The sequence below is a fragment of the Carassius gibelio genome, chromosome A24, assembly GCF_023724105.1.
Source record: "Carassius gibelio isolate Cgi1373 ecotype wild population from Czech Republic chromosome A24, carGib1.2-hapl.c, whole genome shotgun sequence".
NCBI classification, from domain to species: Eukaryota; Metazoa; Chordata; class Actinopteri; order Cypriniformes; family Cyprinidae; genus Carassius; species Carassius gibelio.
Genome location: NC_068394.1, coordinates 7,896,174 through 7,913,764, shown reverse-complemented (window position 1 = coordinate 7,913,764; position 17,591 = coordinate 7,896,174). Strand labels below are relative to the sequence as shown.

The following is a 17,591-nucleotide window of genomic DNA, read 5'->3' as shown; positions in this document are numbered from 1 at the left end:
TATTTTAATAAATTATTGTCTTCATTTACAGTTCTAATATATCACATGTGATGGCAGCATGCTGTGAATTTGCATTTATAAACCTTTAAAACTCTTAATAATGGAGTCACTGAAAGTCTGTGGCAAGTACTGAATAAGTCTGTAAAGCATATTTAAACCCTCTAAAGAGGTTTAAAAGTTAGGCCTTAGATTTAAAATTTATAAACCGGAGCAAAGGCTACTATTTATCTAAATATGTTATTAAATGGATCGTCTTTATCTATTTATTTAATTGTCTCTCTGTTTACTCTAATGTTTACTTTGAATTGAATATGCATGAAAGAGACAAACTATTGAATATGATTATTAAATGCACGGTTTAGGCTTTTTTAGACGTTTAAGTTTTGTAATATCATAAGGTTTTTCATTAATTGAAAACTGTTGGGAGCGCTCTAAATATAAAAAAATAATTACTCTTGGTAGTGCTTTAAATATAAACGCGTGATGAACGTACGCAATATTTAAGCACTTCCGGTCGACTTCAGTAAACCTCAACACGCATGTGCTGGTCTTTCTAGGAAGTTCCCCTTTAAAACGCGAAGTACGCATGCGTTACATCCTTTCTCCCCAAGAGCAGGAAAGGAGCTGGTCACATATTTTACACGTTGCAGCATAACTTGAGGTAAATGTACTTCGATTAATTATTGTCTTGATGCATTTTAACATAAGTGAAAGTATAATTGAAGATTTTGGTAGAACTGTTCATGAGGTTAAAGGCTCGGGTAGAGGTTTTTTCTTCCTGGCTTTGCCACGTGGTGGGTCAGCACGCGCGAGAATAATTTATAAAATAATTACTTGCTACATCGTTTCGTAGAAGAACAATTCTACTTTATTTACTGGAATCTGAAGCATTCCCATTTTATCAATCCCAAGCTTTATCCTGAATCTTTAGGAACGAGACGCTCTATATCACATGAGTTGCATAATGAGAATCCTTGCATTGACGTAAAGTTAACCGGATGAGGAAGAAATGTCCCAGTAAATTTACATTCAGGTTCTCCTTTTCGAAATAGAATGATTCATAAAAGTTGGATTGTCTATGTGGGGTTTAGGAAATAATTAGAAACACTCGTCTTAATTTGGAGTGTAGATTTATCTTTCTTTATTTTTAGTTATGTGGTGAAGAGACCTCGAGTTACTCTTAATTTTGAACCCAAAGTGGATAACGTTACAGATGTATTAAATTCCTTCTGGGAGCGTATGATCAATATTTTAAAATCCAGACTTAAAAGACCTGTTGTAATCATGACCCATCCTTAAAAAAAGGATTTAAGTATCCCATGAGGATCGTTATAAATCATTTTGGCAGGTGAGTGTCCTAGATCTGGTGATAAATTGCTCCTTTGCCATTTGTTTTGCTGTCGGCAGGACTGTGCTCTGTCCAACATAGGTCTGCTGTCCCCTGTGTGGCCTGGTTAGTTTTGGGATGGCCTTCTGTGACCTGGATTGGGTAATCAGGGCTTTGACTCACTGGAGGTGCTGTGGTCTTGATAAAGGTCCTGACCTTGATTTGAACTAGAGCTGCCCATGCCTTTGTGCTGCTGTGGGAGGGTCTACTCTCAAGCTGTGTTACATGTGCCTTTTGACCTCTAGTTCATCAGTCATCTTTGAGTTTTTCATTTACTGGCTGTTCCCTCAGCAGGGCTTATTTGAAGCAGAAAATCAATCGCTGAAACACAACATTGGTTTTGATGGTCTTTTTAGGGTGTTCTGTTTTGTTCCTTTTCTTGGAAGATTTTACCTTCAGAGCAGAGCTTGAAGCTTAAATTATAAATTTAAATCTGTCCTTTTTTTTTGTTGTTGAATCACAAAGGAGCCAGATGAAGATGGCTGCAGCCACTGGAAGAGATCGTGGCATTTGGCACTGGAAATGGATAACATGAAGTACAGATGAATTAAAAAAGGTAATTTTAATGTATTATAAATGTTAATGCATTTAATGTTTGTTGCTATGATGAATGTCACTTTTGCCGTTTACCCATCATACCAAATTGGGTTGCTGACACTGACTGTCTGAAGCAACAGCACAGTCGACTATCCAGTAGCCTTTTTGAGATTTTGACAGCATTAAATTCATTCTATTTTTCCCACTAGATCTAAGGATTACCACTAGAAAAAGGGTGCCCTGAGAAGTGCAGATGAAGACCGGTAACTAAAATACTTTAAATGCTAGTTTGTAATGTCAAAATTTAGCTATTTTATTTCCTTAAGTGATTAATTGTGTGGTTTTGATAAATCCATGTTGCCATGATGATCACATTTTTGCCGTTTACCCATCAAACCAAATTGGAATGCTGACACTGACTATCTGAAGCAACTGCACATTTGATTACCCAGTAACCTGGTTGAGATTTCGCCAGCATTAAATGTAACTTTTTTTTTTTTTTTTTTTTTCTTCACCCTCACACCAGGTCCAGGGATCGCCACTGGAAAAGGGTGACATGGGAAGTGCAGATGAATAAATGGTAATTTAATGTGTACTTATTGTAAATGCTTTAAATATGAGGTTTTCAAAATAAGAATTTTTTTTTTTTAATAAGGGGTCATGTGATGCATCAAGTTTTCCTTTCTCTTTAGAGTGTTACAAGCTGTTTGCGCATATATTAGATCCCTATAGTTGCAAAGACTAAAGTCTCAAACCAAGAGAGATTCTTTATAAAAGTTAAAACTTGTTCATGTGGAAAATGTTTTTACACCACAAACACATTGCATTACACCAAATAAACAATGTTATTTTAACAACGTCATAGGACCCCTTTAAGTGCTAAGTATATTTTAGGGAAAATGCTTGTTGCTATGATGAGTCACATTTTTGCCGTTTACCCATCAGACCAAATTGGTTTGCTGACACTGACTATCTGAAGCAACTGCACAATTGAATACCCAGTACCCTTTTGGAGATTTTCGTCAGCGTTTAAGTTTGTCCAACCTTTTTCCTTACAGGCTCAAGGATTGCCACTTGTGAAACCTGAGAGTTGCAGATGAAGAGAGGTATTTTGGGGGGTTATACGTTGTAATAGCTTTAAATGATAATTCCAAATGTTTTAGCAGTTCGGCCATGTAATGTTTTAAGTGCTAATTGTGTGGTTTGGAGGCAAAATGAATGCTTGTTTAGAGTGACAAAATGTTCCATTTTGCCAGGATTTCTATATTGCCTAAAATATGCACATTTCGGCATTGTTTATGCTGTGCAGACCAATTTTTTATGTCTAAGTACCTTTTTATGAGCGCTCTAGAGAGCAGATGGTTTTGTGTGCTTTTGAATTGCTCTCACGGTTCTTTGTCATACACCAATCGCTACGCTCAGTGCTGCTTCAAGTCGAACACTAATATTTACACACATTTGCATGGCTTTGACGTTCTCTATAGATCCCACCATCTCACGCACAACGATTGGTCGATTACGTACAATGTTCCTTCATGAAGTATAAAAACAGGAAACAAAAACCAAACCTGGATATTTTAGGCAATATAGAAATCCTGGCCAGGATGTGTCCAGGGAAAATGGCACATTTGGTCACCCTATGCTTGTTGCCATGATGAATGTCGCATTTTTGCCGTTTACCCATCAGACCAGCTTGGGTTGTTGACACTGTGACTATCTGAAGCAGCCACACAGTTGATTACTTGGTACCCCATTTAAGATTTCACTAGCATTAAATTTGCCCCGATTTACTTCCCACTAGGTCCAAAGATTACCACTAGGGGGAAAAAGGGTGACCAGAGAGGTGCAGATAAATGAAGTCTGGTATGTGTTGTTTTTTTTTTTTTTTTTTTTTATGAATTGTTGTTTTTCCTGTGTGTAATACCTTAATTTATTCCTCAACTGTGCAGGTTGCGTAGGTTTGCACAAAATGCAAGATGTGCTTGTGGGATTCTTCCAACATGAGGTCCCTCTGGTGCAAGGAGTCCAGGTCACGGAGAGCACAAGGAAACACTGCATCGGGTGGAAAAACAAGCGCAGAGGCTCCTGCATTCCCAAGACAAATGTTCTCATTCCCAAACTCTATCGTGTACTCATTGTAACAGCAGCTTGATCCTAACTATAAACTAGCATTGAAGTGCTAAAAGGTAAATGGGTTATGATCAAATGAACATAAAATTAAAAATAAATTCTCAGTGAAACCTTTTTAATTGTGTATTCATATGGGTCAGACTCGAGAAGGAAATCATTTTGGGGAACTAACCATGTTTTAGGGTGACTGAACTTTCGCACAGCAGAACTGCAATTACTGCATCTTCCTCCAGAACTTGTGTTCTTAAACTGAGTTTAGCATGAGCCTGGGCCAAAGTAATCCTGCCAGAACCAATAAACAATGTCATTTGTGTTTGAAAGTTATTATTTTTTTTTATTTGCTACCAGTTGTTTGCTGTTTTAGCTGAATATAGTCTTAAAGACTTATGTGCATCTCTATATAAACTGACGTGGTATTGTAAATTGTTAAACAAAATTTGCTCTCAGTCCTTTGGAAACTGGAAGTGCTGTATTGTGTATATAACTGCTCCATCTAGTGGTATAAGGCAGTGCTATGCAAAGAAAAGTAGTCCTGTGTAGCTGTCAGCATGTTGGTTTGTATAACTTACAGCAGTTTGACAGAAGTGACTGAGACAGTGGATCTCTGGGCCGAGTCAGAGCGAACTCTACGACTGGCCAAGTAATAGCTGTGGATCATTCTTTCAGCCTCAGGACTCAGGTCCACCTTTAGTTCCCTTGCATGAGCCAGTAGCTGGGAGAAAATACTCAAGTTTGGAAAAAATACTTTTTATGTAACTGAGACTAACCACATTATGTAAGTTACTTCTCTTTAAATGAATCAAACTACTAAAATAACAGTCTAATTACAGTTTATTGAACACTACTGGTAAAAAGTTTGGAATAAAGCTTTTGTTTCTATAAGTCTTTTCAAGAAGGTGGTTTATTTATTTTAAAATACAGTAAAATGTATTTTGTTAAATATTACCATTTAAAAGAGTTGTCCCTTGATCCTTCAGAGGATCCTAAATTAGAATGCCTATCAGAATAATTTTACTAAATTAACTTTTGATCTGAAGTGTGCATTGACTGACCTCTTTATAGTCTTGTGTGGTAAACTGCATACATGCTGGATATAGGGGCTCTTCTGGGGACATGGCCTGTCTCAGTGTATGCAGTGTCATAGACAGGAGTGGATGATTGCTGCTTGTCTCTCTACACTGGACTATGAGTCCAAACGATTCAGCAAGCTGAAGAGGAACTGAGCCCATTTCCTGCATTTATATAATTGGAATCACTGTAAGATAAGCAGATTCTGCGAAACCATGACTTCTATACAGAAGCACTGATGCAGTACTATAAAATAACACTAAGTCATTGTTTAAACGATTTGGAGTAACTGGGATTCAGTTGCTGACACGAATAACCACTGTGTGCATTCAGTTCAAGCACATCTGAGGGATTTACATCAAAAGTGAACTGATAAACGGCCTCTGTCTGCTCTGCTGGGCACCTGAAAGACATGTTTCCCTTTTTCAGTGTGTAAACAGTCATGAAGATATGGGTTCTTGTTATTTTAATTTAAATCTCAAGGATTCATTTAAAACTGGGATTTGGTTGCTGACACAAATAAGCACAATGAGGAACTCCCCTAAAATAGATGGCATTGTCTCTGGTTCCTGTTCCCAAATACAGAAAGAGGTGGGGTCATCTGGGAAGCAGAGCTGCATTCCTTCTACATCTGATCATTCCTGTGGTGTGTATTTACTGCTTATAAAATTCCTATCTTGTTTTCTGAGGAAAAGCTCCATTTGACTATGAATAAGATATGAACCCACCACAGAACCCAGCACCACATTATCACATCTGGCTGTCCTCTTGGAGGGGGAAGTAGCATCAGCTAGGGCCCAAAAGTTGCACTGGACTGGGAAGGAGAGGTGCTGGTCCATATCATCACCATATTTCTTGCCAGGAATGAAAACAGACACGGTTCTGCTTTCGAGAGCTGAGGGGAAAAATAGGTTTGCTTTGCTTGATTGCTTAAAATGCATGCACAATGAATTCTATCTTGTGTCTTCATCTGTGATAGAAATAATTTAAACAATCGGCACCAGACTGAAGCATGTCCATCTTGTCTTTCTTGTAGCAGGTGAGATCTCCCAACAGACAGACACCTCCAGATGCCAGCAAAGCTGAACCTGCATGGATGTTGGCGGTACCAGCTCCATGTTCATCTCTAGATAGAGATGCCAACAGCTCTCCTGTTAGCGCATGATGAATGCCACGCGAGGCTAAAGGCAGGCTATATCTCATCAACCTGTGAATGAATATGCACATAATATGCATAATATTTTGAAGGTTATTATCAAAAGAGATGTGCATTTGAAAAACCCAGACCTGTCAATGATTAGAGTGTCACTGGTAAGAGCAAGCACATCCAGGTGGTTGGGAGAGTCTGGATTATCTTCAGTTTGCACTAGGCTAAGAAGAAGCCCCAGTTTTAATGTGTTGTAAAGTCCAGGTGGGACCACCGGGGAACCAAATGAGTTGGCTACAATGGCAGCAAATCTCCACGGGGAACAGGCCGAGGCTGTCTGAAGTTTCTGGAAGTTGTTGCTAACCAGACAGGGGCCTGTGAGCAGCAGTCAGGAGCAAATGACTTTGACATTCTGTGAATATGTATGGTTATATTCATACCATCAAAGTCAAAACAAGACTTTACATTTGGGGGTCCATGGTTGAATGCTGCAAGCCTCTACGCTCCAGGTTACATTGGGCCACTGGTGTACATGAGCTGGAATCCCCACAACTCGGTACAGATGGCCGATTCTCATGGAGTTACACAGTTCATCTAATTACATTAAGAGAAACAAAACAATGCCAGCTGAGAGCTGGTCTTCACTTATTATTTGAGAAACATGTTCACCACCAACACAACTGCCAAGAGAAACACTGCAGGCTCTTTTAGACAAGGATTCCACTATGGGTTGTAGCAACTAATGAGTGTACCTTACATTCATTAACATATATGTTCAGTAACTGGAGCCTGACGTATTGAATTCCAGACTAATAATAGGTCAACACAATATGCTAATACCATCCAGAGAGTCTGTGGTCTCTCCAGTTGGCTAACTGAAAAATATTATTGAAGGAGACAGGATACTGAATACTGTGCGTGGATGGGTTTCAGCAGTTTATTTATTTGAGAGCTTTGCTTCAACATTATGAAAACCAGGTTAATTAGGCATGATGATTCACACACTAACTGTATTAATTCCTAATGGATAGCTAAAAAGATTATTTGCAATAGCATGATGAATAAAAAGGGGTATTTTAAGATCCAACAAGCATTTACCTCTTAGAAAAAGTGTGACAGATTGATATCTTAAGGAATCAGCATCATGAACTCCTAAAACATCCACTGCTCTCACATGAATGAGCTCAACTAGCTGTTTATCTGTGGATTAAAAAATAATTTTTTGAAATATAAATATTTTGCAACATTATAAATGCTGTTAATGTCACTTTTGATCGCTGCATTTATTCCTTGCCAAATAAAAGTATCCATTTATAATAAAAAAAAAAAATCATATGACTCTGATTTTGAATGGCAGTGTATAAACAATAGTTTTTTTAATTAATGTTGTCTCACCCCCTAAAACCCGGGACTTCACATCCTCTCTCAGCGGAGAAGAGCAGAGAAAGCAGGTAAAATCACTCCTAACCGTGGCAGACTCTGTGGCACCTGGTGCATGAACTCTGATATGATGAAACCCTTTGGACAAATTGACAAATCATGTAGGACAACAATTACAAAAATAACCCATAAAGTTAATAACATTACCTACCTCTAGAACAAGGGCATTTCTCTTCTGAGCAGAGAAATCTGGCTCCTTGTGTGTATTTGGTGACACGTGTCATGGCAATTACAAGGCCCTCCAAAGCCAAGGGTCTCATTGGACCATACCCACGGGGAAACTCAGAGAGAGCCAAACAATAGTTGGGAAAAGGTGGCAAGTGGGTTGGTTTTAAAACAACATTAACCTATACAGAATATAAATAGATAGATAGATAGATATTCAAATATATTCTCACACATGAAAAAAGTGAAATCTGCATTTAATTAGGTTGCCCCTTACCTGGTTTTCTGTTTCTATGTGGTCAATAAGTGACAGTGTTTTTATAGACAGATAACAAACCTGAAAAATAACCACTGTTTAAATACAGATTTTATGTAAATATGTTAAGCACAATGAAATATATATGGTATTTTCACACATTTCAACCAAAAGAAAACCTTAAGTTGGGTCCTTTTATTTTTATTTGTGAAACTCACTGACTGAAAGAGTGAAATGGCTTTCACAGGGTCGTGCAGTATACAGTCTCCCAGTGTGGCGTTCAGTTCAAGCACATCTGAGGGATTGACATCAAAACTGAACCGATACACGGCCTCTGTCTGCTGTGCACCTGAAAGACATGTTTCCCTTTTTCATTGTGTAAACAGTCATGGAGATATGTGTTCTTGTTATTTTCATTTGAATGTTAGAATCAACTTAAAAGTTTAGATAAAAACCAGATGTGGACGCCGGACGTGTCATGTAACGTAATACTCAAGGGCTCCTGTTCACTGAGGTAACGTTACGTATTTAAATATAGAAGTAACGAACTAATTAACTAATAAGGCATCCAACATCATAAACATACCTTCATAGATTTTACAGTCTTCAATGAGTTTACTTAACCCACCACTTCTGTCTAAATAAATAATTATAGCTTCTTTTAGGGAAAGCAGACCATCCATATCGCTGAAATGCACCGCCGTTGGCTCTGAAGCTCGGCGGGAAGCTCGTGCTCAATGTAATATATGCAAATGAGATGCATCACGCGCAACCTTGTACAAGGCATCTAAAACCTATAAACAAACATTTTTAAGGCGGTGCAGTATTCAACAAGTCTAGGTAACCCTCGACATAAATTTAAATACACTTTATTTAGAAAAGGAAAAACTTGTTTCCGAAAAGTGAAGCTGAATAGTTAGGCGGGAACCGCGTGCTCAATATAATATATATCAAAGTCCTTTATAAATTGTCTCTGAATATATGCAAATAAGATTTGTCCTAGATGAGCAAACATTTTAAGGCTTTGCATTATAAATGCGTTTGGTAAGGAACCACACGTATTTAAACACAGTATCAAATTATATGGGCACAAAGCTTTGACCCATAACACATGCAAGTTTATGCAAATGAGAGGAATCACACGACAGCCAAGTAATTCAAGAAAGGGTGTTTATTTGTACAGTACATCATTTAAAGGTCATAATAAGTCAGTAGGCACTGTGGTGTCTCATCTCATAATTAAACGATGGGTAATGAAACAGTGGTTTATTATATGGTCGTTGTCACTATTTAAGTGCTATTAACTCATTAAAATCTAAGTTGAAAATAGCCACAAATGTTCAATTTACACTACTATGGCTGATGATGACCCCAACCCTTACAGGGTTATCAACATTCATTTTGATTTCAAAACAGCTTAAAAGTTCTGCCTATTTTCTAACTAGCATACATAGTAAACATTATAAATTGAATATATATATTAATTTGTCAATCAGCATTTTTTTTTTAAAATTGCTTGCGTTGACATTATAACAAAAAAATTTTTTTCATAGCAAATTTCTAATAAGAGTCTAAACTACAAGAACATAATTGGTCATATACAGCACAGTATTAAAGCAATCAAGTGTAGGAGTTGGGGCAAAACAAGGAATGTGTCAAAGTAGATATTTTGTTTACAAATATCATCAGCCCTTGAAAAGAAATCTTACGAAAAAGAAAAAGCATCAGTACTTCAGCTCCTGAGCTAAACTCTTAGGGAAGGCGTTCAAGGTTACACAAAATATAATGTTATTTATACAGAAAAATAAAGTTTGAAACACCCTGCATGAATAACAGGTTAATGCACTGCTTCTGTTAAGAAACACAAAGGTCCACCCTCTGATCACGACATCGTACTCTGCAAATTCTTCCCTTTCATCAGAGAGAGCGATCACAGACGTTTCATTCAGCTCTCTGTGGATCGCCATTAGCAGCGTCACTCTTAGAGGAAAGAATCTTCTGATGGCGGAGCGTAAGAAAATCCCAGGAAGGCCTCATCAGCTTCCATAACACTAGCGTTGATGATTGACTGCCCTGAAGAATAGCACACAGAGTTTGGCACGGTTTCCTCCGTGAACTCGGGATCAAAGTTTGAGATGTCATACTGGGATTCCTGCAAGACAATATTAAAGAGTTGAAGGTTTTAATACATTTATGCATACAGTATTGTTTTGAAACTTACGTTGTTAAAGGTATAGTTCACCTAAAAATGAAAATTTGCTGAAAATTTACTTATTTGGCTATCCAAGAAGAGAGAAATTTAACATTACATCACTTTCTCATCAATGGATCCTAAGCAGTGAATGGGTGCCGTCAGAATGAGAGTCTCTTGATTCAGAAAAGACAACTTTTACACTGAAGATTGCAATATTCTGGATAGACTATAGATAGATTTTTAGGTTTGAAGTTAAAAAGGTCTTAATGATAGATTTATTTATTACAAAAACACAGCTTTTCATATCACAAGACACTAATTGATGGACTGGAGACGTGTGGATTATTTTTAGATTACTGCAATATTTTTTATTCGCTTTTTGGACTCTCTAATGGCACTCATTCTTAGGATTCATTGGTGAGCAAGTGATGTAATGCTACATTTTACAGCACAAATAGCCTGAGGATGAGTACAATTTCAGGAGCTTTTCATTTTTGGTTGAACTAAGTCTTACCACACTAGGGTTGAATGGAGGAGGGAGCTTTTTCTGTTCAAGGTCATCCCAGTTAATAGATAAGAAGAAATCATGTCCTTTGACTTCATTCTGCAAAAAATGGGACATAACACATAAGGCCTTTTTAATATTCCAAGAAATTTTAAATTCAGCATTGCCTGGTTGAATGTAATATATTATAGGAAACTGAGAAATCCTATTGAGATGCTATTGAACTATTTAACAAAGTCATCCACCAGGGGGTGATATATCAGTACTAAACAGCTCACAAAGTCATCTCTGTAGCCAAGCCTCCTGGTGTGGTCTTTCTCTAGCAAGGCCAGAAGGATGGACCAGGCAGCTGTGGATGCCCCGGGGCGCATGGTAAGATCCTTGTGAAGAATGTTGTCATACATCTCATGTGTGTCCCTGCTGTAGAATGGAGGCTGTTGGCGTATAATGTTAAAACAAGATTTAAGCTTCATTGCCTACATTTTCAGACACAACTATCCACATTTATGGTTTATTTATAACTTACCAGGCCATAAAGCATTTCATACAGCACAGAACCCAGACACCACCAGTCCACAGTGTTATCATAGGGTTGTTTCCTGAGTACCTCTGGAGCTAGATACTATTGTGACAACAAGAGACAGCAATGTTATGTTAAAATGATTGTTATTTGCAGTTAATTTTCTGAAAATGTAAATAGGTTAATCAAGGAGAGTAAATCGTTAACAATTTAATAAGAAGAATCGTGGTAAGTAGTTACTTTTAAATTCAACAACTAATTAAAAGAATATACTTAGTATAAAATTACACAGTAATGTGTTTAACACTTTTCAGACATAAAATCGAAAACATGCAATACACAAAAGTTTGGGGTTGGTAAGATTTTGTGTTTTTGAAAGAAGTCTTATGTTCACCAGGGCTGCATTTATTTGATAAAAAATATGTTTCTAGTATTGTGAAATATTATTACAATTTTAAATAACCGTTTCTATTTAAATATATTTTAAAATGTAATTTATTCCAATGGTTGCAAATCTACATTTTCAGCAACCATAACTCCAGTCTTCAGTGTCACATGATCTTTCCGAAATCATACTAATATGCTGATTCGGTGATCATGAATCATTTATTATTATTCAAGTTGAAAACAGTTGTGCTGTTTATTATTTTTGTGGAAACTGATACATTTGTTCATAGAATATTTGAAAGAGAACAAAAGAACATAATTTGTCAAATAAAAAAGTATTTTTCTAACATTAAAAAATCTATTTAACGACCAATTTAATGTGTCCTTCCTGAATAATAGTATTTATTTCCTATTAAAAACATCCTACTGACTCCAAACGTTCGAACTGTCATGAAAGCATCATTCATCCATTGTATTTGTGTTTGTAATACCTCAGGTGTCCCACAAAATGTGGTCGTTGTGTCTGCTTGGGAGATGCCCTCCTTACACAGTCCAAAGTCAGTCAAGACTATATGTCCCTTAACAGACAAAAGATGCCAACAGGAACATTTTCAGGAAGCCACACAAAAAGCCTATTCTACACAGAGCCAAAGAGTCTTTTGTCTGACTGGAATATTTGCCAGAGCCTTGTAACCTCACGGTTTCATCAGATTCGATAGGAAATGCACAAGTAAAACTTGAAGTCTTCAGTTTCATTGCAATATTTCATTTGGCTGGCCAAAGCTACACTTTGTACACCTCGTCTCGGGAAATCAGAACAGTTTGTTATACTTCACAGCGAGGGTAGACTACTCTGTTTCCCCTGGAACTCTCTTTAAACGTTGATCTGCTATACGCTCTGGCAATGATAAAAGTGTGGAAAAAAGATGACTTACTTGAGAGTCCAGCAGGATATTTTCTGGTTTCAAATCCCTGGGAACACAAGAACACTTAACTTGTTGACATTTTGTCATATGTTTCCAGTCAGGAACAATTCAAGTAAAAAAAAACACTACACAGACCTTTGCACAGAAAAATCATAACAATGAATTATAGCTATTATAATATGATAAGACAGACTATTCATAATGTATTTAATTCATATGAAGAGCAATTCCTTGCTGTCATATAGGGTCACACCCTATGAATGCAAACTATGATCTCATGATGGCCATTTCATACGTGAGTGTAATTTTAAATGACAACAGTTAAGCCAGTTCACCAATCAAAATTTCTCAAAAACGTTCTGGATAGCAACTGGGAAAACCATAAGAGAGAGGAGGTGTAGAATATGTCTGTTAAACATTCCTCTGCCTCTGGGAATTCTCACAGACTTTAACAGCTAAACATCATCCAAGAATCACCAAACCTGTGTATTTATAGACAAGTGATCGTGTAGTAAAGCTGCATTTACCTGTAAACAATGTTAAGAGAGTGCAAATAACCCAGAGCACTTGCCATCTCAGAGATGTAAAACTTCGCTCTGGGTTCAGGAAAGGTCCGCTCTTTTTGGAGGTGAAAGAAAAGCTGTGATTGAAAGAAAATCAACAATTTTAACATTCACTGAATAAATGCAAAAAACTGACAGGTTACCCATTACATCATGGTTTATCATGGCTATTTTGTAGCCTGCCTCACTAGCTAGTAATTATTGGTGTAATGTTTCATTAGCTGACATTTAAAATATCATCAGCAGACTTTTAGCTAAAAAAGAGGAAGTCCAGTGATAGAATTAAGCATGAGAATAGGAACCATGCTAAATGCCAATTAAAGGACCAAACATTAGCAACAGTCATGCACTTCTTTTTTTTATGATCTCATGCACATGCCACATGACAGTCCCCTGCATTTCCTTGTTAAAGGGATAGTTAAAAAAACAAAAAAATAATAATAACATTCTGTCATCATTTACTCACCCTTATGTCTGTTAAAACCTGTATGACTTTATATCTTCGAAGGAATACAACATGTAAGTCAATGAGAACCCCACTGATTTTCATTGTACGCATTAAAACAGTTAAAAAAAAAAATCAAAATATCTTACTTCTGCGTTCCACAAAAAAAAGGGTAGTAGTCATATAGGTTTGAAATAAAATGAGGATGAGTGAACGATGCCAGAATTTTCATTTTTGGGTAAACTGTCCCTTTAAGACATACAATGTCACCATCAGCTATAGCTGTATTCATAACATATTGATTTATAACAGTGGCTTTTGAGATGTAATAAGTCAGACGTCAGCCTTGAGCTTCTCAACCACAAATACTCACTTCTCCACCATTGACAAAATCCAGGACAAAGTATAACTTGTCTGTTGTCTGAAAGGAATAGTGCAGTCCAACCAGGAAGGGGTGTTTAACATTTTTTAGCAACACATTACGCTCAGCCATAATGTGCTTTTGCTGGCATGGAAAAACAATTAAAAGGAATTCATTAATCAAATGTCAAAGACCATAAAGCAAGCATAAAGAAAGGTTTAGGTATTAAAACAAAGAAAATCATTACCTCTCTCCTTTTTAAAATGACCTTTTTTTGTAAGACTTTAATGGCGTAATACTTCCCATCCCGTTTCCTCTTTGCAAGAAGAACCTTTGTGTGGTAGAGAACACGGTGGGTTAGCTACAGTTTCACCTTCCAATAGGGCTGTCCATGGACATAAAAAAGCTCTGATTTCAAAACTGAGAAAGTTTCACTTCCTAAATGGAGAGTCCGTGGATCAGAAACAAACACTACAGCTAACCATACAGCAAAGAAAACAGAGAAAATTAAGTCTCAGAGACTTTCAGTAACCTATTCATAATGTTACCACAAGGGATTGACCCACTTTCTCTGACAAACTTAGGTCCCAAATTTCAGGTAAGTTTCATCATTAGGCATTATATTTTAAAAGAAAGCTCACCTTCCCAAAGCTTCCCTTTCCTATGACTCTAAGAAAGTCAAAGTCAGTGGGCTTAGCACTATTGAAAAAACACAGTGATTAAGGCAAAAATTAAAGCATATGCACCATTCAGTTCTACCAGTTGGATGTTTTGCATCCAAATTATGACATGAATACAATATCTGTCACTATACAAAAGCAATAAACTATTTGAAATACTTATAAAACACTTACTGTGGATTTCCAGATGGCCCTAGGTTTATATTTCTAGAGGTAGAGGTACTCTGTAAGGAATGTGACAAAATTAGGTAAGACTCGTTTAAAAGCAGTAGTAAAACACTAATTTATTTATTTAGAGTTTATTAGTCTGGACGGTACAAAAATATAATCATAAACAGAAAAACAGAAATAAAAGATGCATAATAATTTACAGGACAAGTTATTTTGCATCTTGGGTCCTTAGAAAGGATTTTCCCAAAAAATAAAAAAAAGATAATTCCATACATTTATTGCATGTTATAAATGCTTAAAATCTAACTATACAGCATTTAATGCATGTAAATACGGACAACAAGCAAGACAAAAAGAAAAGTATGAAGACAATTTAATGTGTTAAATTAAAAACATAATATTAGTACATATACCAACCTTATCATCTTCATCCTCTGAGGCATCAGAGAAGTTTTTAGATTGGTCCATCTGCAGAAAGTCTTTGACATCGGGACTGTGCATTTGAAATGAACATTCACATGTTAGAGGTCTGACTGAGGCGAGATACAAAGCCACAGCTGTGAGGAGGAATATGAGCTAACATCAACAGCTCTCTATAACAAGAACTGTAACCATAGCAAATTTCACAGAGAATCAGAAAGAAGCATTTTTTGATTTGGCACCGGTTCACAAGATATAATCGGACCAGCTTTGCACTCAAAGTTCAGAGAGTAACCGGTTGTGGCTGGTTTTGGCACGTTTCCATTGTAAAGCCCACTCAAATTTGACATACATTTAGATGCACTGACACTGTGAGTGGTTAAGAAAACGGATATACTCACTGGCTGCAGAGCTGTGGATGGGACAAAATCTTCTGAATGAACTCATGTAACCCCGCTCTCCTGTGTTTTATGAACTCTAAGAATTATACCAAATATATAGGTACAAATTAGCTTAAGAAAAATATTATGAAAATGTGCATAGTAGTGATTTCAACTGATATTATATTCATCAAATAGTAAGGCCACACTACATTTTTAATGCATGTACTAATGTATTAATATTATGAACTGCATAGCCCTCAAAAAATATTACCACAAAACAGGCTGATAAGATCATGTACAGTGTTTGTTACAAAATGCCTCTTGAACTTTGGTTTCATGCTTTTGGTAGACATTAATAAACTGCACTGAACACTTTGTGGTAAACACAAACCATGTTTACACTCATTGCAAGTGAAACCATATTTGATGTAGCCTGGGTGCTTTTTTTTTTTTTTAAACAGTTTTTCTCAGGGTTTTTGCAGATGTCAAGCAACCTTTCAAACTGGCAATTGCATGATTTCCATACTTTCAGAAAGTGACATTTATGCCAAAATACAGGAGAGTATGATTGGGGTTCAGTCAAAGGGGTTATGTTAGCATCTGATATGTCTGATATATCATGTTGCCCATGACCAGAACACTTCTAAGAGCCATTTTTGAGAACTACTCAAGATAACCATCACCTCTTACTGGAAATAACTAATTTATCAGTCACTTATCAAAAACATAAGCCTCAGTCTCTCAGTGAAGCATGGGGCACTATTGTAAAAATGTGCACCAAATAATTAGATTGCTATTGTCGAGTGAGACAGCAATTATCCAGAAATAATGAGGGGAAGAGGGAAAATCAGAGAGGGAGAGAATCTTACCGATTTACAACGTTCACAAATTCTTTATGTGCTTTCAATGGTCAGACGCATGGTTTCTCCATGAAAAAGATCCTGACCACATACTGGCCACATAATTGGTCACACATGAGCTAAATACAATTGGTTCTTGGGTGTGCATTCACATTCTGTTATTTATGTACTCGATTGTGCTGCCACATTGTCTGAGAGCATAACATGAGATTAAACAAAAGACAAAGATTTAGGGTCGGGGCAGGCGGATTTAGCATGGTTGATTTTCTGTATTGAACACTGTTGGATAACCTAATTTAGTAAATACACATGATTTCTGTTAAGCTACAGGAAGCAAAGTCACTAATGTATGTGCACGAGATGACAAGTTAACCAGTGGGCTCTGAACATTATGCATTTTATTTCATGAGAAAATAAGGAACTGTAAAATACCTGGGTCAAAGTTGTCTCCAAATATTCTCTTAGCAGGAATCTTCAAATTCAGAGTAGGAAACTGTTTTTTTAACTGTGGAAAGACACATTACAATTAAAAAAACAGAACAAGAAATTTTAATTTAAAGAAGTGAATCCATTTATTTCTGCATTACATTATTCAAAAGTTACATTAAAGACATTTATTATTTTACAATTTTTTTTTTTATTTCAAATGAATGTTGACCTTTGGAACTTTTGAGCTTTCTATTCATCAAATAATCCTGTAAAAAGTGTCCAATAGTTCAAAGTTACAAGTTTTAACTATGATAATAATAAGAAATCTTTCTTTAGCAGCAAATCGGCATGTTAGGAAAAGATCATGTGACACTGAAAACTAGAGTAATGGCTTCTGAAAATTCAGCTTTCCCATCACAGGAATACATTTCTTTTTTTAAATATATTAAAATAGATTTTTACATTCCAAAAGGATCATCAGTTTTATATTTTACATTACTTGGTCATATGTGAATATTTCATTAGAAACAAGTTCCAAACTAAAAATCTATGTTACTTAAAAATAGCTCAGTTCGGGAATCTTTCAGTTTACTTACTGTGTTGTACAGTTTGTCAAA

The 17,591-nt window shown here is 36.5% G+C and overlaps 2 protein-coding genes across 2 annotated transcripts in view; both read right to left on the bottom strand.

The window, feature by feature from the left end:
• Nucleotides 1-3,823: 3,823 nt before the first annotated feature.
• On the bottom strand, nt 3,824-8,813 carry mcmdc2 (minichromosome maintenance domain containing 2). The gene is made up of 13 exons (XM_052542410.1): nt 8,807-8,813; nt 8,349-8,479; nt 7,861-7,990; nt 7,665-7,787; nt 7,368-7,469; nt 6,735-6,863; nt 6,410-6,644; nt 6,124-6,329; nt 5,851-6,017; nt 5,107-5,286; nt 4,624-4,766; nt 4,227-4,336; nt 3,824-4,009 (listed from the first exon to the last, which is right to left on the bottom strand). Exons 1-13 carry the CDS (start codon nt 8,811-8,813, stop codon nt 3,855-3,857), a joined length of 1,818 nt encoding a protein of 605 aa, XP_052398370.1. The 3' UTR covers nt 3,824-3,854.
• Nucleotides 8,814-9,286: 473 nt separating this feature from the next.
• Nucleotides 9,287-17,591, bottom strand: part of LOC127946427 (serine/threonine-protein kinase Sgk3-like) — an 11,833-nt gene continuing 3,528 nt past the window's right edge. Inside the window, exons 3-17 of the mRNA XM_052542996.1 lie at nt 17,571-17,591; nt 16,978-17,050; nt 15,704-15,779; nt 15,300-15,375; nt 14,886-14,935; nt 14,673-14,730; nt 14,279-14,362; nt 14,044-14,175; nt 13,190-13,302; nt 12,672-12,708; nt 12,228-12,314; nt 11,356-11,451; nt 11,108-11,263; nt 10,839-10,928; nt 9,287-10,282 (exon numbers count right to left, since the gene is read on the bottom strand). The exon at nt 17,571-17,591 is cut by the window's right edge and continues 63 nt beyond it. Of these exons, the coding sequence (XP_052398956.1) occupies nt 10,112-10,282; nt 10,839-10,928; nt 11,108-11,263; nt 11,356-11,451; nt 12,228-12,314; nt 12,672-12,708; nt 13,190-13,302; nt 14,044-14,175; nt 14,279-14,362; nt 14,673-14,730; nt 14,886-14,935; nt 15,300-15,375; nt 15,704-15,779; nt 16,978-17,050; nt 17,571-17,591 (1,320 nt within the window). The 3' untranslated portion in view covers nt 9,287-10,111. The remainder of the gene's footprint in view (nt 10,283-10,838; nt 10,929-11,107; nt 11,264-11,355; nt 11,452-12,227; nt 12,315-12,671; nt 12,709-13,189; nt 13,303-14,043; nt 14,176-14,278; nt 14,363-14,672; nt 14,731-14,885; nt 14,936-15,299; nt 15,376-15,703; nt 15,780-16,977; nt 17,051-17,570) is intronic.